Source organism: Physella acuta, unplaced genomic scaffold (assembly GCF_028476545.2).
Source record: "Physella acuta isolate Inbredline_101_S28 unplaced genomic scaffold, ASM2847654v3 ptg001149l, whole genome shotgun sequence".
Lineage (NCBI taxonomy): Eukaryota > Metazoa > Mollusca > Gastropoda > Physidae > Physella > Physella acuta.
The window spans coordinates 30,662-52,185 of record NW_026732666.1 but is presented as its reverse complement, the minus strand read 5'-3'; the positions used below and the strand labels follow the sequence as shown (position 1 = coordinate 52,185).

The 21,524-nt window shown below is 38.3% G+C and overlaps 1 protein-coding gene across 1 annotated transcript; it reads left to right on the top strand.

Annotated features, from left to right (window-relative positions):
- Window positions 1-13,021: 13,021 nt before the first annotated feature.
- On the top strand, window positions 13,022-20,220 carry LOC131956441 (uncharacterized). Its single transcript, XM_059320879.1, has 8 exons — window positions 13,022-13,135; window positions 13,346-13,460; window positions 14,216-14,394; window positions 17,698-17,902; window positions 19,253-19,389; window positions 19,486-19,549; window positions 19,690-19,759; window positions 20,019-20,220. The coding sequence occupies exons 1-8, from the start codon at window positions 13,022-13,024 to the stop codon at window positions 20,218-20,220; spliced, it is 1,086 nt and encodes a 361-aa protein (XP_059176862.1).
- The last annotated feature ends 1,304 nt before the right edge of the window (window positions 20,221-21,524 follow it).

The following is a 21,524-nucleotide window of genomic DNA, read 5'->3' as shown; positions in this document are numbered from 1 at the left end:
TACTAGGACTTTATCAGAACAAAAAGTCGCAATCGCTGGACTCTACCATCCTGAGACCTTACCAGAACAGAAAATCGCCATCATTGGAAGTCACACTAACTGGAATTCACCATCATTGGACGCCGCCATCACCGGACGTTACCCACACAGAGCCTTACCATCAGCGGACGTTACCAGCACAGAGCCTCACCATCACAGGATTTACCATTGTTTCGAAGGGCTAAAGTAGGGGAAGGGACTACTACAACAGATTGGTACTTATTGAGGTAAGTGTTTTTGCATTAGTCTTTGGCACGGTACTCGCAACCGGGGATTACCCTTTACCTAACATTGTATTGGGTATTAAATTTAATTTCGGCATCCAATCCTAAGTGGATAAGGTGAGATGGCTAGCGAAGGTTTAACGCTAGAGCATTTTATAGCGTTAGGGGAAAGATGTAGACTAGAGGGAAAGGAGCGGTTGGAATGGGCTGAGTCTAAATTGTTAGAGGCGGAGGCTAAGGCTAGGCAGCAGGCTTAAAGGGACGAGAGGACTGCAGACAGGGCGCTAGCTAGGGCTAAAATCGAATCAGAAGAAAGACTAAAACTGAAGGAGCTGGAACTAGCAATGGAGGAAAAGAAGGGGAACAGGGAGGAAGACATAAAGGGCAGGGGTAGGGCACAGACCCCAAAAATTAAGCTGACTGGGCTGAGAAACAGTAGGGACTAAACAGATATGGAGGTGGTGCTTGATATTTTAGAAAGGGAAGCCCGAGAAATAGGCTTAGAAGATAAGTTTTGGTGCCACGAGTTTAGAAAAGTTCTGCTAGATATAGGCTGCGAATCGTGGTTAACAGAATTGGGAGCCGAAGAGAGTTATGGGAAACTGAAAAGGGAGGTCTTAAAACACTTTGGTCTGACGGAGCAAGGATATAGTGAGAAGTTTAATAGTGCCCAACCTTCAGAACAAGATAGAGCAGGGAGTTACATTAGGAGGGTGCGACACTACTTGAGAAGATGGGTCGAAGCTAGCAAGTGTGACAAAACATTTGACGGACTGTTTGACCTACTCTTAACAGACAAAATAATGAGAACAGTCGGACAAGACGTAAGACAGCACGTCCTCAGGCAAAACCCGAGTACAATAACAGACGTAGAAAATGCTTGTGACAACTACTTTGACATCTACCCAGACAGGAAATTAAAACCGATCGACGTGGCAGAGGACACATTTGTTGCCCCATGGCACTTGCATCAGGATCTAGGAATCCCTTTAGAGAGGACATGGACAAACGAACCCTAAGACCTAGATCTAAGAGCCCCATTAGAGAGGAATGGTGCACAAGAAATGAAGTCAACCTTCAACAGGAGCGAAGAAGACAAAGTCCGGTCCAACCTATGCCGAGTAGTAATAATAGTCCCAGAAGACACCCAATCAAATGCTTCAACTGTGGGGCTGAGGGGCACATAGCGGCAGGGTGCCGGTCCAATCGTAGACAAATTGGACATGAGTACAGAGGGAGAAGGGTAGGCTTCAGGGACATTCAAGACAATGACGATTGGGACTTGTTCATCCCAGCGGCACTTTTCGCCTACAGAGAAGTACCGAATGAAAGTACTGGTTACCCGCCATTCGAACTTATGTTCGGCGGGAAAATAAGGGGCCCGATGAGCATCCTAAAGGATTTCCTCACAGGAGAAGTGAGGTAATATAAGACTAGAGCTGCATATGACTACCTGTTGGATCTTAAACAGCAGTTGCAAACGGCATGCAGTTATGCAACCCGCAAATCAGAAGTTGAGAAAGACAAAGCAAAGAGCTACTACTATAGATCAGCCACAACCAAAGATATCAAAGTGGGGGATCATGTGCTGATATTGAAGCCCCAACTATTATACAAACTAGAGCTAAGGTGGGCGGGACCTTACGAAGTCTTAAACGAAATCGGGGACTTTGACTATGTTATTAAAACAGGGGACAGCACTAAGGTGGTCCATGTAAATCGGATGATGCTGTACCATCACAGAAAAAAAACTAGACGGAGCACCCGATGTTAGCGGTAGTGTCAGGAGTGTTGGAGGCAGAAGAAGAAAACCAAGTATCACTATCAGATGAGGAGGACTTAAAACCGGGTATCCCATTGGACACAATAAAAACACCCGACATACTGGAAGAAACCAAGTTAAGTGATATCAGAATAGGAGACACCCTGACAAAAACACAGCGGACGGATCTAGACAAAATTATCCAAGAGTACACAGCTGTAATTAGCAACTTACCTGGAAAAACAAGTTTACTAGAACATAAAATAAAACTGACCAACACCAGAGCAATAAGAACTAAACCCTTCTGCATATCATACGCACGAAGAGAGCTTATGAAGAAAGAGATGGATGAAATGGAGAGACTGGGGATAATAGAGTGGTCCGACTCCGACTTAAGCGAACCTGTAGTACTAGTTAAGAAAACAGATGGGTCGACAAGGTTCTGTGTCGACTATAAGAGACTTAACGCAGTCACAGTCTACGACGCGGAACCCATCCCAGACACAGATGAGCTGTTCGCTAAATTAAACAGGGCAAAATATTTTACTAAACTCGACCTCACAAAAGGGTATTGGCAGATCCCAATGCAAAATGACAGCAAAAAACTCACCGCATTCGTCACACCCTGGGCCTTATTTCAATTTAATTACCTGCCCTTTGGCATATGCACGGCACCCGCCACATTCGCCAGAATAATGCGAGTCGTATTAAAAGACTTGGAAAATGTGTCATTTTTTATGACATCTTTATCCACAGCGAGACATGGGAGGAACACGTTATGGCAATAAAGGCGGTGTTAATAGATTGAAGGACGCGGGCCTGACAGTAAGACCTGCCAAATTGGAGCTAGGGTTTGAAAAAATTAATTTCCTAGGGCACGTAGTAGAGACGGGGCTGCTGTCACCAGAAAAAAACAACAAGGTAAACAAAATCTTAAACATAGCAATACCCACCACAAAGAAAGAAGTAAGATCATTAGTGGGTCTTATAGGGTATTATGCTAAATTTATACCAGAATTCATCGAGACCAACGCAGGTTTGTTAGCAAAGGGTAAACCTGAAAAGGTCGTGTGGTCGGATTAATGTAACCGTGCTTTAAGACGGGTCCAGAAACACTTGAACTTAGAACCATTTCTTATTTTACCTAATATTAATGAGCAATTTATCCTCAGGACCGACGCCTCGTCACGAGATATCGGGGCAGCCTTGATGCAAATGAGAAATGGGGTCCTGAGACCAGTAAAATACATCAGTAGAAAACTCCAACCGAGAGAGACTCGGTACTCTACTATAGAAAGAGAGTGCCTAGCAATTGTCTGGGCCACAGGCAAACTAGCGTTGTATTTATACAACGCTAGCTTCGTACTGCAGACGGACCAGCGTGCTCTAAAATACCTTAATAACTATAGGTTCAATATTGCCAGACTGACAGGCTGGTCCTTACTGCTACAGGAATATAAATTTTCTAAAGAACACATCCCGGGAAGGGATAATCTTCTAGCTGATTTTTTGTCAAGAAATTTTAGATTGAGAGTCTGAGATGTAAATTGTAATTTAAACCATTGTAGCCAGAGAGTGCAAAAGGTAGACTCAAATTTTTGTGATGTAGAATGGTTGAGATATGGGTAGGAGTCATGAACCAGTGTAGCCACAGATCGCACAGGGTAGACTCAACAATTTTGGTTTGGAAAGTTTCTAGATTTGATACATTGCAACTGGGTGTGTATGAATTTTTTTGTTTGTTACTTACACGAATGTAATGTGCTAGCTCGAAATTGAAGTAGTCTGTATGTTTGGTAAAATTCAAATGATGTATTTTTTTTTAAAGAGACTGATTAGTAGTCTAATGTATATTCCATGTCGGTAGCAGTTCTGTATATTTTCATTATGTATTCCATTGTATATACAATCTGTCATATACATTCTTTGGAATGTATATTTTTAACTTGTGTACTAGTGTATGCGAATGAAAGGCTTTGTGTTGTTGTTTTTTATTTAGATAGGATTTTTTTTTTGTCAGTATTTGTAGTATTACTACAAATACTTAGGTGGGGTAGTGTTACAGGTCAGTTGTAGGTTAGATTAGAATAGGATAGAATAGTCTAGACTTAGGGGAGAGTGCGTGTGTGAGTTGAGTTCACCCTAGAATGTTGTTAACCCCGGTGTGTTTATGTATTGTTATCCCAAGGTCGAATGCGGTATAAAAGCGGGTGTGAATGATTGTCAGGGGTTGGTTACTAGCGAGGGCTAAGTTTGAATGCATTTTGAGACGAATAAAAGTATTGAACGTTAACCCGAGTCGTTCTTGAATTTGAAACCAACGCAGAACGTAACAATATATATATATATATATATATATATATATATATATATATATATATATATATATATATATATATATATATATATATATATATATATATATATATATATATATAAAAATATATATATATATATATACATATATATATATATATATATATATATATATATATATAATGGGGGAGAGGGATTTCTTTATTATTTCCGGATCGCCTAGCCATAGCCCATCCCCTTTGTATATATAGGCCTATATATATATATATATATCTATATCTATATCTATATATATATATATATATATATATATATATATATATATATATATATATATATATAATATGTATATGTGTGTGTGTGTGTAAAAATATATAAATGTCGCCTAAAACTTTTTCCGTTGGTAGTTTAGGGGGAGGATTTAAACCACAAGGCGCAACACAGGGTGAAACTCGATCTAGCGACGCCATTGCTTCTGAGCCAACTAAACAAAAATTTTACCTCACACCATATATATTACTAGCCGTCCCGGCCAGGCCCTGCTCTGGCTTCTGTGAAAAACCTTTCCGTTAAAGACCATTACCTGTGTGTTTAGTAATCATCATAAACCCGGCATTGCCCACCCAAACCACAACCAACCAAAACAACAAAACGCAAACATAACGCTAACACAATTAGAAATACAAACGAAAACAAAAACCTAACAACAAACCCAACCACAACCACAAACACCAATACAAACACAAAGAAAAAACAAACGAAAACAAAAACCTAACAACAAACCCAACCACAAACACCAATACCAAAAAAAAAAACAACGAAAAAGCAAACGAAAACAAACCAAATCCAAACGCAAAACCAACCAAAAACACAAATACAAACCCAAACAAAAAAAAACAAAAACGAAAAAAGAAAGAACAAAAACGAACCAAATCAAAACGCAACCACTAACGCAAACCCACCTAAACACAAAGAAAACACTAACGCGAACATAAACGCCCGGGGCAGAATCGCCTGTTTTAGCTTAATAAACGACTATAGTACCCCAACTTATTCATAGTTTTTGCACTCACTTAAACGAACGCGCCTGTTTCAATTTAATGAACAATTATAATACTCCAAGCTTATCCGTAAAATACCTAAAACATTTGCACTTGATCAATCCCCGCTAATTATGTAATTATTTTTTTCCCAACACCAAAACAAAGTAATTAAAAAGTAAATGCTTTTCAACTAATGCAAAGGTTTCATAAAGGGAAGTAATTGTGTTTTGCCTAATTTATCAAAGGGAAGTAAGCGCTATAGGACTAAATAAAAACATAATTAGAATTTTTGTAAAAGATGATATTTTTTTTAAAACTTGTGTTTAATGAACATGCCGACAATTATTACTATAATTTGAAAAATGAAAATGATTTCCCAACACTTTTAATAGTAATTTTTTAACTCATAAATTTAGACAAACGCGCACGATAATTGATCTAACACTTAAATCCGTAGAAATGCCAACGACAAACATATGCGTTACAGAATTGAGCTTTATATATTAGATTATATTTATCTATATATATAATTCTCTTCTGGGATCAGTTAGAAAACAAGCTGCAAGCGCGCCTTTGCAGTCCCTTCTCTTCCTCTCTATCACTATCACTACCACCCCCACCCCACCCCCACATGATCTGGTGAGCGGTGTTCACTCTGTTTACATTTTACAATCACAGAGACGGGTTTGGCGACGGCTATTAGGGGCAGATAATTTAGTTTGAAACGATTTTAAACTTAGAGGAGGTAACTAAGAGGAGGCTGCTTTCACGTGGGGGGGGGGGGGGGGGGGTTAGTTTTTTTAAGCAAATATTTTCAATGGCAGCATTGGTACTGTCGAATTCACAAATTATAAATTACTGAAAAGTAGAAAAAAAAACAACTAAATAGCGGCGTATGATACGCAGCGGGTCGGCTCGTAGTAATTAAAATAGTAGTGTATAATATTATTTATTTTCTACTTTTTAGTGCATTATTACATAAAAGCTTGTTATTTAAACGTTTTTTATTATTTTTTTTTGTACTTTACATGTTTTATTGACACCAGAGTTGCATTACTAAAAACTATTGCGTACCTATTGAACGTGATGAAGTGTGTCTAATAGTGCGGAATAGATTGAGAGCCGAGTCTTAAGATAACGTGATAATAGTTATATGTCCTTCAACTGAACATTTGGTAATAATAGAAAGCAACGCACGGTAAGGAGATCAGACAGGCTGAGTAAAAGGTCTAGTTTTCGTGTATAACTGATATACACGCTACGGTGAGTTTTTCTTTAATTTCACACTAAATAATCTACTGGCGTAAGTCGTTGTAATTTGTAATTCATAATATAGATATAGATCTATAGGATAGATGGTTTTTTTTTTAAATTGTATGTTAAACCTTATCTTATCCCAATATGTTACCAACTAACTAATCTACCCACTTTAACTTGTTTCTTTTGAAATATATTGCGTGTATAACTGATATAAACGCTACGGTGCGTTTTGTTTAATTTCATACTAAATAATCTACTAGTGCAAGTTGTTGTATTTAGTAATTAATAATTAATAATGTACATATATAGGATAGATGTTTTTATTTTTATTGTATGCTAATCCTTATCTTATCCCAATATGTTACCAACTAACTAATCTGCCCACTTACGCTACTGCTAACATTTAACATTTAATCTACTCTAATTCAAACATGCGAACACGGGTTTACCCTAATGGAAATTAGATTGAGCAACAAACATTTTTGTTCTTTAACTTCTTTCTTTTGAAATATATTACGTGAAGGGTAAATGTTTTAGGTACACGTAATTTTTGCTGGAATAAATACGTAATGACAAAAAGGTTTTGATCGTTCTTTAGGGTATAGAAAAATAAACCCAATCTTTCTCCAATATTTAAAAAAAAATTTAATTACGAACGGGAAATGATGATGTGCGATTTACTTAAAATTGAATATATAAATTACTAATTGTATTCTCTAGAGGAACTGGTAAGAAACATAGATGTATTGCTTGTACGCAATATTGTAATCTATTTTAGTTGATATACCCTTGTATAGACAAGCTAAAGTATTAGTGAATGTAACCGCATACTCGAATAGTGTGACTGTTCCAACAATTCAAATTGAGAAGTTCAAAAAGTTTTGGGGAATTGAATAGCGAACAACATTGCAAAACAGTTAGTTTAAAACGAAACGGATACAATTATAAATAAAAAGTTATTCTATGCTCGGCATCTTTGAAATTGTCCATTTGATCCTCAATGTGGGGTGGGCGTGGTCAAGTCGGTAAAGGTCACGGTTTCGAGTTCGAACCCTCGGGCAGATGAGGCTCGTTAGAGTCTAGTTAGTATAACTATACATTTTAGTCATAATTTTTAGATTAAAAAAGAAATAATCCTTTAAGATAATCATGATTATTTGTTCGTCGTTTAAAAGAACTATTTTTACCAAGAATGTTCTATTCTTTTGCATATGAAGTTGTTCACACACAAAAATAAGGTGTCGGCTATAAAAAAAAATTAACATTCTCCACACAATCATATTTCAATGACGTCATACTATTAACTTTTCCAAGTTTCCGGAAATCACCCGCCATGTTGTAAACTCAGATTTCAACTTCCTGTTGAAATTTAAAAAAAAAAACTGTTTGCAAAAAAGTACATTAAAGATCTAGAATCTAGTTCTAGATCTTGTTCTCGATAATAAAAACCAAACTTCGTAAAAAGTGGTATGTCTTATTTTAAAGAAACTTGATCGCAACATAAACTAGACGTCTATATCAAATAAAATATATAGACTACATACACAGATAACCATATCACGATGTACAAGTATATATTTACATACAGTCATGTCACGTTGTACACACACACACACACACACACATATATATATATATATATATATATATATATATATATATATATATATATATATATATATATATATATATATACAAATAATCATATATATATATATATATATATATATATAATGGGGGAGAGGGATTTCTTTATTATTTCCGGATCGCCTAGCCATAGCCCATCCCCTTTGTATATATAGGCCTATATATATATATATCTATATATATCTATATATATATATATATATATATATATATATATATATATATATATATATATATATATATATATATATATATATAATATGTATATATGTGTGTGTGTGTAAAAATATATAAATGTCGCCTAAAACTTTTTCCGTTGGTAGTTTAGGGGGAGGATTTAAACCACAAGGCGCAACACAGGGTGAAACTCGATCTAGCGACGCCATTGCTTCTGAGCCAACTAAACAAAAATTTTACCTCACATCATATATATTATTATATTTATCTATATATATAATTCTCTTCTGGGATCAGTTAGAAAACAAGCTGCAAGCGCGCCTTTGCAGTCCCCTCTCTTCCTCTCTATCACTATCACTACCACCCCCACCCCACCCCCACATGATCTGGTGAGCGGTGTTCACTGCGTGTACATTTTACAATCACAGAGACGGGTTTGGTGACGGCTATTAGGGGCAGATAATTTAGTTTGAAACGATTTTAAACTTAGAGGAGGTAACTAAGAGGAGGCTGCTTTCACGTGGGGGGGGGGGGGGGAGGTTAGTTTTTTTAAGCAAATGTTTTCAATGGCAGCATTGGTACTGTCGAATTCACAAATTATAAATTACTGAAAAGTAGAAAAAAAAAAAACTAAATAGCGGCGTATGATACGCAGCGGGTCGGCTCGTAGTAATTAAAATAGTCATCATGTTTGCCTGCCGTCCCTACTGGGACATAGGCCGCTGACAAGAGCTTTCCAGACGTCTCTGTCCAGGGCTAGTCTCTCCAACTGTCCCCAGGTGTATCCAATCTTCTTGGTGTCTTCTTCCAGGTCACGTCTCCAGGTCTTTCTTGGTCTGCCTCTCTTCCTCCTGCCTTGTGGATTCCAGGTGAGGGCCTGTCTTGTTATGCTGGATACAGGCTTCCTGAGTGTGTGGCCAATCCATTTCCATTTTCTCTGGAGGATCTCTACTTCCACTGGCAGTTGATTTGTCCGTTGCCATAGAACATCATTTCTGATGGTTTTAGGCCAGCGAATTCGCAGGATCTTTCTGAGACATGCGTTTATAAATGATTGTATTTTCTTCTTATTTATAGCAGTTATTCTCCATGTCTCAGCTCCATAGAGTAAAACAGGTTTTACGAGTGTGTTGAAGATCCGGATTTTTATTCTAAGGGTTAAATCTCCCGAACCCCAAACATTTAGTAGTGTATAATATTATTTATTTTCTACTTTTTAGTGCATTATTACATAAAAGCTTGTTATTTAAACGTTTTTTATTATTTTTTTTTGTACTTTACATGTTTTATTGACACCAGAGTTGCATTACTAAAAACTATTGCGTACCTATTGAACGTGATGAAGTGTGTCTAATAGTGCGGAATAGATTGAGAGCCGAGTCTTAAGATAACGTGATAATAGTTATATGTCCTTCAACTGAACATTTGGTAATAATAGAAAGCAACGCACGGTAAGGAGATCAGACAGGCTGAGTAAAAGGTCTAGTTTTCGTGTATAACTGATATACACGCTACGGTGAGTTTTTCTTTAATTTCACACTAAATAATCTACTGGCGTAAGTCGTTGTAATTTGTAATTCATAATATAGATATAGATCTATAGGATAGATGGTTTTTTTTTAAATTGTATGTTAAACCTTATCTTATCCCAATATGTTACCAACTAACTAATCTACCCACTTTAACTTGTTTCTTTTGAAATATATTGCGTGTATAACTGATATAAACGCTACGGTGCGTTTTGTTTAATTTCATACTAAATAATCTACTAGTGCAAGTTGTTGTATTTAGTAATTAATAATTAATAATGTACATATATAGGATAGATGTTTTTATTTTTATTGTATGTTAATCCTTATCTTATCCCAATATGTTACCAACTAACTAATCTGCCCACTTACGCTACTGCTAACATTTAACATTTAATCTACTCTAATTCAAACATGCGAACACGGGTTTACCCTAATGGAAATTAGATTGAGCAACAAACATTTTTGTTCTTTAACTTCTTTCTTTTGAAATATATTACGTGAAGGGTAAATGTTTTAGGTACACGTAATTTTTGCTGGAATAAATACGTAATGACAAAAAGGTTTTGATCGTTCTTTAGGGTATAGAAAAATAAACCCAATCTTTCTCCAATATTTAAAAAAAAATTTAATTACGAACGGGAAATGATGATGTGCGATTTACTTAAAATTGAATATATAAATTACTAATTGTATTCTCTAGAGGAACTGGTAAGAAACATAGATGTATTGCTTGTACGCAATATTGTAATCTATTTTAGTTGATATACCCTTGTATAGACAAGCTGAAGTATTAGTGAATGTAACCGCATACTCGAATAGTGTGACTGTTCCAACAATTCAAATTGAGAAGTTCAAAAAGTTTTGGGGAATTGAATAGCGAACAACATTGCAAAACAGTTAGTTTAAAACGAAACGGATACAATTATAAATAAAAAGTTATTCTATGCTCGGCATCTTTGAAATTGTCCATTTGATCCTCAATGTGGGGTGGGCGTGGTCAAGTCGGTAAAGGTCACGGTTTCGAGTTCGAACCCTCGGGCAGATGAGGCTCGTTAGAGTCTAGTTAGTATAACTATACATTTTAGTCATAATTTTTAGATTAAAAAAGAAATAATCCTTTAAGATAATCATGATTATTTGTTCGTCGTTTAAAAGAACTATTTTTACCAAGAATGTTCTATTCTTTTGCATATGAAGTTGTTCACACACAAAAATAAGGTGTCGGCTATAAAAAAAAATTAACATTCTCCACACAATCATATTTCAATGACGTCATACTATTAACTTTTCCAAGTTTCCGGAAATCACCCGCCATGTTGTAAACTCAGATTTCAACTTCCTGTTGAAATTTAAAAAAAAAACTGTTTGCAAAAAAGTACATTAAAGATCTAGAATCTAGTTCTAGATCTTGTTCTCGATAATAAAAACCAAACTTCGTAAAAAGTGGTATGTCTTATTTTAAAGAAACTTGATCGCAACATAAACTAGACGTCTATATCAAATAAAATATATAGACTACATACACAGATAACCATATCACGATGTACAAGTATATATTTACATACAGTCATGTCACGTTGTACACACACACACACACACATATATATATATATATATATATATATATATATATATATATATATATATATATATATATATACAAATAATCATATATATATATATATATATATATATATATATATATATATATATATATATATATATATAATGGGGGAGAGGGATTTCTTTATTATTTCCGGATCGCCTAGCCATAGCCCATCCCCTTTGTATATATAGGCCTATATATATATATCTATATATATCTATATATATCTATATCTATATATATATATATATATATATATATATATATATATATATATATATATATATATATATATATATATATATATATATATATATATATATATATGTATATATGTGTGTGTGTGTAAAAATATATAAATGTCGCCTAAAACTTTTTCCGTTGGTAGTTTAGGGGGAGGATTTAAACCACAAGGCGCAACACAGGGTGAAACTCGATCTAGCGACGCCATTGCTTCTGAGCCAACTAAACAAAAATTTTACCTCACATCATATATATTATTATATTTATCTATATATATAATTCTCTTCTGGGATCAGTTAGAAAACAAGCTGCAAGCGCGCCTTTGCAGTCCCCTCTCTTCCTCTCTATCACTATCACTACCACCCCCACCCCACCCCCACATGATATGGTGAGCGGTGTTCACTCTGTGTACATTTTACAATCACAGAGACGGGTTTGGTGACGGCTATTAGGGGCAGATATATATATATATTATTTTGTATACAAATGTTAGTGATTCCCCTAATTTTGTAATTTCAGGGATTCCGTAATTTTGTACACGTATTGCTTTGATTCCCCTAATTGTATGCACACATATCTGCCATTGACTTAGTTGTGTACACTAATCTCTATCACCCCCTCCCCCCCCCCCCCCCCCAGATGCTGTGTCACTCCGACGCTTTAACCCAGCCCATCATTGACCCCCGGCCTGAGCTCAACTACAGAACGGTCAACGGCAAGCTGAGGTTTATCTGGGAGAGTTTACTAGAACGAGGTCAGTATCTTATTGCCACCAGCCTCTGCCCCCCTCCCTCACTCCCTCCCCCCTACAAGCTGACGTTTATCTGGGAGAGTTTACTAGAACGAGGTCAGTATCTTATTGCCACCAGCCTCTGCCCCCCTCCCTCACTCCCTCCCCCCTACAAGCTGACGTTTATCTGGGAGAGTTTACTAGAACGAGGTCAGTATCTTATTGCCACCAGTCTCTCCCCCTCCCTGCGGCAAGGTATTTGTTTTAGTACAACTTTTGTTGTCAATCTTAGTGAGTCAGGTAATTATTACGACTGAGTTATCTCAGAATGTTTGAGAAATCCTGCCAATCTGTATCATGCCTCCATTCACGTGTGAATTTGGGATTGTACCGAAGTTGAGAATGTGAATGTGACATCCCCCCCTCTACAGGTGCTGAAGTGATGCATGGTCACATCATCAATGACATGGGTCACAATTTCTGGACCCCCATTTACCAGCCCGGTGTCCGCCATATTGTTGTGGAGCCCACAGATGATTTGCCTGGATGGAAGATGGTAGGCATTCATTTATACATACATTTATACATGTATGATGTATATACATCAGAATAAAGGCATATTTTTTTTTCTAAAATTAGACCCGCCTATTTAATCTTTGAATAAGACACGCGTTTTGAAAACGCTTTAAATGTTGTATAAAAATACAATATAAAACAATATATCATCACATGCTCAATAACAGGTAAAAAAAATCGTATTTTATAGAATGAGAATGTGAAGACTGCCTTTGAGCTGATTAAAGAACATGGCGGGATGTTTATTGACCTTCTCTGTTCACATGACCCAGCCGCCATCTTTGTCGCCAAATGTCCTATAGAGAGTACACTGATTTTTTTTTCTTAAATTTAATGAAAAATTAATATTTAGCTTTTGATTGATTATGTGCCAGCGGTCTTTGTGAGAGTTTTTTTTTAATGACGTTTTTATCACATTTTAAACTTGAAAAATAAGTCAAGTGATATTTAATGTGGTTGAGTATTAAATAGAGTGACCCTTTACGGTCAAAAGAACAAACACGTTCAATATAATCTTTTCCTGTGACCTCGGGCATATAAAAGAGGATAGTGTGGTCAGTTCTATGCCCACCCGCCTTGACTTTCCTTAACGTGAGTCAGGCACCCTTTAGAGCTGGGTGAACACAAGTACGCCATACAGGCGTCCTCTTGACCACGCCGCCCCAAACAATATAGTTTCTAAACCAAATCTAGAAAACATGTCTTCCGAAGCTATCACTCAGTCGAAATTTCACCGATGCAGCGTTACAAAGCATTTCTACTTGTATCTCCCCAGAAACTGTCTACTTTTACCTGCCCAGAATATTTGATCCATGTATCTCCCCAGAACATTTGATCCATGTATCTCCCCAGAACATTTGATCCATGTATCTCCCCAGAACATTTGATCCATGTATCTCCCCAGAACATTTGATCCATGTATCTCCCCAGAACATTTGATCCATGTATCTTCCCAGATTATTTGATCCATGTATCTCCCCAGAATATTTGATACATGTATCTCCCCAGAACATTTGATCCATGTATCTCCCCAGAACATTTGATCCATGTATCTCCCCAGAGCACTACAAACTGGTGTTACGTAACCACTCCCAGCTGTGTCAGATCGCTCACCGGGTCGAGGACATGTTTAACATCATACGTGATGACGTAGTTTACAACGACTGGCCTGTCAGCACCGGATGTACGATGGTCAAGTCCACTCTGACAGACTGTCCGGCGGAGATGGTCGTCAGGGAGGTATGGTCATTGTGTGGGTCAGTGAGGTATGGTCGTTGTGTGAGTCAGGTATGATCGTTGTGTGGTCAGGTATGATCGTTGTGTGGTCAGGTATGGTCGTTGTGTGGTCAGGTATGGTCGTTGTGTGGGTCAGGGAGGTATGATCGTTGTGTGGTCAGGTATGGTCGTTATGTGGGTCAGGGCGTATGGTCGTTGTGTGAGTCAGGTATGGTCGTTGTGTGGTCAGGTATGGTCGTTGTGTGGGTCAGGGAGGTATGGTCGTTGTGTGAGTCAGGTATGATCGTTGTGTGGTCAGGTATGGTCGTTGTGTGGTCAGGTATGGTCGTTGTGTGGGTCAGGGAGGTATGATCGTTGTGTGGTCAGGTATGGTCGTTATGTGGGTCAGGGAGGTATGGTCGTTGTGTGAGTCAGGTATGGTCGTTGTGTGGTCAGGTATGGTCGTTATGTGGGTCAGGGAGGTATGGTCGTTGTGTGAGTCAGGTATGGTCGTTGTGTGGTCAGGTATGGTCGTTGTGTGGGTCAGGGAGGTATGATCGTTGTGTGGTCAGGTATGGTCGTTAAGTGGGTCAGGGAGGTATGGTCGTTGTGTGAGTCAGGTATGGTCGTTGTGTGGTCAGGTATGGTCGTTATGTGGGTCAGGGAGGTATGGTCGTTGTGTGAGTCAGGTATGGTCGTTGTGTGGTCAGGTATGGTCGTTGTGTGGTCAGGTATGGTCGTTATGTGGGTCAGGGAGGTATGGTCGTTGTGTGAGTCAGGTATGGTCGTTGTGTGGGTCAGGTATGGTCGTTGTGTGGTCAGGTATGGTCGTTGTGTGGGTCAGGGAGGTATGATCGTTGTGTGGTCAGGTATGGTCGTTGTGTGGGTCAGGGAGGTATGATCGTTGTGTGGTCAGGTATGGTCGTTGTGTGGGTCAGGGAGGTATGATCGTTTTGTGGTCAGGTATGGTCGTTATGTGGGTCAGGGAGGTATGGTCGTTGTGTGAGTCAGGTATGGTCGTTGTGTGGGTCAGGTATGGTCGTTGTGTGGTCAGGTATGGTCGTTGTGTGGGTCAGGGAGGTATGATCGTTGTGTGGTCAGGTATGGTCGTTGTGTGGGTCAGGGAGGTATGATCGTTGTGTGGTCAGGTATGGTCGTTATGTGGGTCAGGGAGGTATGGTCGTTGTGTGAGTCAGGTATGGTCGTTGTGTGGGTCAGGTATGGTCGTTGTGTGGGTCAGGTATGGTCGTTGTGTGGTCAGGTATGGTCGTTGTGTGAGTCAGGTATGGTCGTTGTGTGAGTCAGGTATGGTCGTTATGTGGGTCAGGGAGGTATGGTCGTTGTGTGAGTCAGGTATGGTCGTTATGTGGGTCAGGTATGGTCGTTATGTGGGTCAGGGAGGTATGGTCGTTGTGTGAGTCAGGTATGGTCGTTGTGTGGGTCAGGGAGGTATGGTCGTTGTGTGAGTCAGGTATGGTCGTTGTGTGAGTCAGGTATGGTCGTTGTGTGGGTCAGGGAGGTATGGTCGTTGTGTGAGTCAGGTATGGTCGTTGTGTGGGTCAGGGAGGTATGGTCGTTGTGTGGGTCAGGTTTGGTCGTTGTGTGGATCAGGTATGGTCGTTGTGAGGGTCAGGGAGGTATGGTCGTTGTGTGAGTCAGGTATGGTCGTTGTGTGGGTCAGGGAGGTATGGTCGTTGTGTGAGTCAGGTATGGTCGTTGTGTGGGTCAGGGAGGTATGGTCGTTGTGTGGGTCAGGTTTGGTCGTTGTGTGAGTCAGGTATGGTCGTTGTGTGGGTCAGGGAGGTATGGTCGTTGTGTGGGTCAGGTTTGGTCGTTGTGTGGGTCAGGGAGGTATGGTCGTTGTGTGATTCAGGTATGGTCGTTGTGTGGGTCAGGGAGGTATGGTCGTTGTGTGAGTCAGGTATGGTCGTTGTGTGGGTCAGGGAGGTATGGTCGTTGTGTGGGTCAGGTTTGGTCGTTGTGTGGGTCAGGTATGGTCGTTGTGTGGGTCAGGGAGGTATGGTCGTTGTGTGGGTCAGGGAGGTATGGTCGTTGTGTGAGTCAGGTATGGTCGTTGTGTGGGTCAGGGAGGTATGGTCGTTGTGTGGGTCAGGGAGGTATGGTCGTTGTGTGGGTCAGGTTTGGTCGTTGTGTGGGTCAGGGAGGTATGATCGTTGTGTGAGTCAGGTATGGTCGTTGTGTGGGTCAGGGAGGTATGGTCGTTGTGTGAGTCAGGTATGGTCGTTGTGTGGGTCAGGGAGGTATAGTCGTTGTGTGGGTCAGGTTTGGTCGTTGTGTGGGTCAGGTATGGTCGTTGTGTGGGTCAGGTATGGTCGTTGTGTGGGTCAGGAGTTATGGTCGTTGTGTGGGTCAGGTATGGTCGTTGTGTGGGTCAGGGAGGTATGGTCGTTGTGTGAGTCAGGTATGGTCGTTGTGTGGGTCAGGAGTTATGGTCGTTGTGTGGGTCAGGTATGGTCGTTGTGTGGGTCAGGAGTTATGGTCGTTGTGTGGGTACAGGAGTTATGGGCATTGTGTGGGCCTGCGAGGTATGGTCGTTGTTTGGTTCACTGGGGCATTGTCGTTGTGTGGGTCTAGGAGGTATTGTCGTTGTGTAAGTCAAGTATGGTCGTAAGGTTCGTCAGACAGGTATGATCGTTTTGTGAGTCGCAGAGGTATGGTCGTTGTATGGAGAAGGTCGTTGTGTGAGTCAGATATGGTCGTTGTGTGGGTCAGAGAGGTATGTTTATGTGTGGGCCATTGATGTATGTACGTTGTGTGGGTCAGTGAGCTTTTGTCGTTATGTTGGTTTAGTGAGGTAAAGTTGTTGTGGTGTTCATAGAGGTATTTTGTTTAAATGGGTCATATTTGGTCGTTGTATGGGTCAGGTTATGTCGTTGTGTTGGTCAGATATGATTGTTGTATGGGTTAGATACGGTCGTTCTGTGGGTCAGATTTGGTCGTTGTATGGGTCAGAGAGGTATGATCATTGTATGGGTCAGGCATGGTCGTTTTGTGGGTCAGGTATGGACGTTATGTGGGTCAGGGAGGTATGGTCGTTGTGTGGGTCAGGTATGGTCGTTGTGTGGGTCAGGTATGGTCGTTGTTTGGGTCAGGTATGGACGTTATGTGGGTCAGGGAGGTATGGTCGTTGTGTGAGTCACATGGGTAAGTCTAATGATTTTAAATTGTTCCAGTTGTTTACTTCGATTGGATACAAACTGGGATTAGGATTACGTCTCTGAATGTGTTACCCAAATAAAATAAAATAAACCATTCGTTAGATTACCTACCACTAATCCCATCCGTCCTTTCTCCTGGCACGTTCAGACCTGGGACCTGATAGAGAAAGAGAAGTGCACCATCGCCAGCCTGCAGCCCTCCATGATCCAGATGCTCTCCTATCACTGTGAAGACATCCACGAGCCCCACTGGAAGCTCAAAGTCCTCAGCACCACCGGCTTCGTCCGGCAGTCTGTCATGGACGTCATTGGTCGGTGCAATGACGCCATCGTCACCTGCTACTCGTTGATTGGTTAGTTAAAAATAGTTGTTTTTTTTTCATCAGAGATGTTCAAAAATTTCAGTTTTCTCTTAACTTTGGTCATAATGGGTTAAAGGAGATCGTGTCAACGAAAGATAGAGTACAAGTTAAACTGTTACCAACGACAGCTGACTGTTTATTAAATACAGCTAACAATAGCAAACACCTAACCACACCTAGGTTTAACATACCACACACTTTTTGACACCTAACCAAAAATAGGTTTAACATCACATACACTTTTTTTCTAACACCTAACCTTATCTAGGTTTAACATCCCATACATTCTAACACCTAACCACACCTAGGTTTAACATCCCATACATTCTAAGACCTAACCACACCTAGGTTTAACATCCCATACATTCTAACACCTAACCACACCTAGGTTTAACATCCCATACATTCTAAGACCTAACCACACCTAGGTTTAACGTCCCATACATTCTAAGACCTAACCACACCTAGGTTTAACATCAAATACACTTTTCTTTATCAACTAATCCCCAACTAATCATACCTACGTTTAACATCCCATACACTCTAACACCTAACCACACCTAGGTTTAACATCCGATACAAGTTAACACCTAAACTTAAATAGGTTTAACATCCAATACACTTTAACACATAACCACACCTATGTTTAACATCCAATTCATACCTAGGTTTAATATACCATACACTTTTCTCTAACAACTAACAACACCTAGGTTTAACATCTGATACACACAAACACCAAACCACACCTAGGTTTAACATCCTGTCCACTTAAGCACCTGACCACGCCTAGGTTAAATATCACATACACTTTTTTCTAACACCTAACCATTCGTAAGTTTAACATCCCATACACTAAAAAATTAACCACACCTAGGTTTAACATCCCATACACTTTCTCACCTAACCTTACCTAGGTTTAACATCCCATACACATTAACACCTAACCTTACCTAGGTTTTACATCCAATACAAGTTAACACCTAACCACACCTAGGTTTAACATCCCATACACTTTAACACCTAACCTTACCTAGGTTTAACATCCCATACACTTTTCTTTAACACTTAATCACACCTAGGTTTAACATCCCATACACTTTAACACCTAACCTTACCTAGGTTTAACATCCCATACACTTTAACACCTAACCACGCTTAGGTTTAACATCCCATACACAAACACCTAACCTTACCTAGGTTTAACATCCCATACACTTTAACACCTAATCACACCTAGGTTTAACATCCCATACTCTTTTACACCTAACCACACATAGGTTTAACATCCCATACACTTTAGCAACTTGGTTTAACATCCCCCACACGTTTCCCCCACAGAGGCCGGTGTGGTGTCTAGACTGATGGTGACAGACACCACCAAGACCCGCTACACGGAGGGCTGTGTCGGGGACCTCACTGACCCGGTCAGGACCAGGTTTGACACGAAGGGACCAGGTTCAGCTAAACCTACCAAGGTTGGTGTCTGTTGTTTAAGCCTGACTAGATTAGCGTACATTGTCCATACTTAACTAAGCGTCTATTATAAGATACATCTGTTTGCAATTTTTTAGGTTCAAGCAGCCCTACCCGTTAAAAGATACAGAGCATCTTTCCTTTTCATGGCTTTAATTTTTAGTAAGTTATATATATATATATATATATATATATATATATATATATATATATATATAGTAAAAACTGGTGTAAAATAACCTTTTAGGACATTTGGTTCATTTTTAACTACCATTTAATTTAAATTTATTAAAATACCGCAGGCTGTTTTATACTTTCTTGTGAGGCAAATACAGCGGGAAAAATGACAACAGTTAAAGGCGTGTTAAAACTGTAAGTATACAATTAATACTTTCATATTTTTCTGTTTTATTACCATACATTTTTAGTAGTCGTAAATTATCATTTATTTATCCTTTGTGGCCCCTTGGGAGCAAAGGCTGCAATTACATTTTGGTTTTGATGTCCTTATTTATAGGTTAATGTTGTGTGTTTTGCCACAGGTCATTATTTGATATTTTGTCTGGCCATCTTATTTTGATGATCTCTCGTAAACATTAATTGCATTTAAACTATATTCTTCCTCCCCAAGTGATCTGCCACTTTGTAGAGACAATCTTGGCAGTCTGGCCAACTGCTCAAATACTTTGGAGGCATTGAAGGAAATGTTGATTCAAGAGCGAAAACTAAACAATGAATTTCAAAAATCTATGCAAGATTGGATGATCCAATTTAAGCATGATCTTTTGAAGGAAGTAAAAGAACTGCTAAAGAATAATGATGGAAACAAATAAACCATCACAATTTTCTCATTAGGTTGGTTGTTTGTTAAACAATTTTAAAATCTCTATATGGGTATAAGAAGTATGGGTGGGGGTGAGTGGGGAGAATGAGTGAGGGGTGGTGGCAAGTGTGTGTTAATGTAATTGCTTTTAGTTCATATAGTTTGTTTCAGAGGTTAGGATACAATTTATAATATTTGGTCTCTTTACAGGAATACTTTTCTAAGCATAGGCTTGGCTGCAGAAATTTACTTGAACTCTGAATTAGAAATAAAATGTACAATGGTTATATCTGAACAGGGTAATGTCATATGATATTTAAATTATGTTATTATAGTGTATTCAATTGAATTTAAATAGTTTAGAAACCCTAGAAAACTCTGTCTCTTAATTTGTCTCTCTTAAGTTACTATTGTATACCAATAATACATTGATTAATTCATTGATCTAATCTATACTTATACAAACATGGTGAGAATCCTGGGTGTTTTCTCTCTCAAAAAGTGCACTAGGCTGCTATATCAATGTATAGATTATTTCATGTACATTTAAAAATTGGCAATTTTAACGTGCCTTAAGATTTTTTTTTATTTAAAGAAGGAAAGGAACAAGACTGTGTTAAGGGTAGCATTAAAAATTAAGTTCATAAATAACTTTTGTAAATATTCTTTCTAAGTTTGTCTATACTTGATAATTTTTAAACAAGTGTTTGATAATTTGTTTGTATAATATTAACTTTAAATTCAAATTTGTGATTGCTTTATAATTATGTTTTCTTGAATAACTTTTTATATTATATATATATATATATATATATATATATATATATATATATATATTAATATGTATATATTTGAGCGTGGGTATTACAATATAACTCATAACACGCACATTTGCTCTTTAATAGTTTCTCGAAATGGCAATCATTCAAATTGCAATAAAATGTTATTTTTGACAACCTAACGTGAATCTTGTTGTTGTTTTAAAATTAGAGATTAACGTTAAGAATGTAATTATCGTGATGCCATCAAATAATATACGATTGTGTAAGATAAAACTAGGGTCAGGTACAAAATATATCATTTGTATATAAAAAAAAATAGTTCAATGGATTTTAACAACTGTACTACATTTTGCTGTGACCATTGTAAATATATTCATATATATATATATATATATATATATATATATATATATATATATATATATATATATATATATATATATATATATATATATATATATATATATGTCACTGCAGTGGGTACTCAGCCCTGGAGCTGTTGGTAATCGATAACGTTGATGTGGGTACTCAG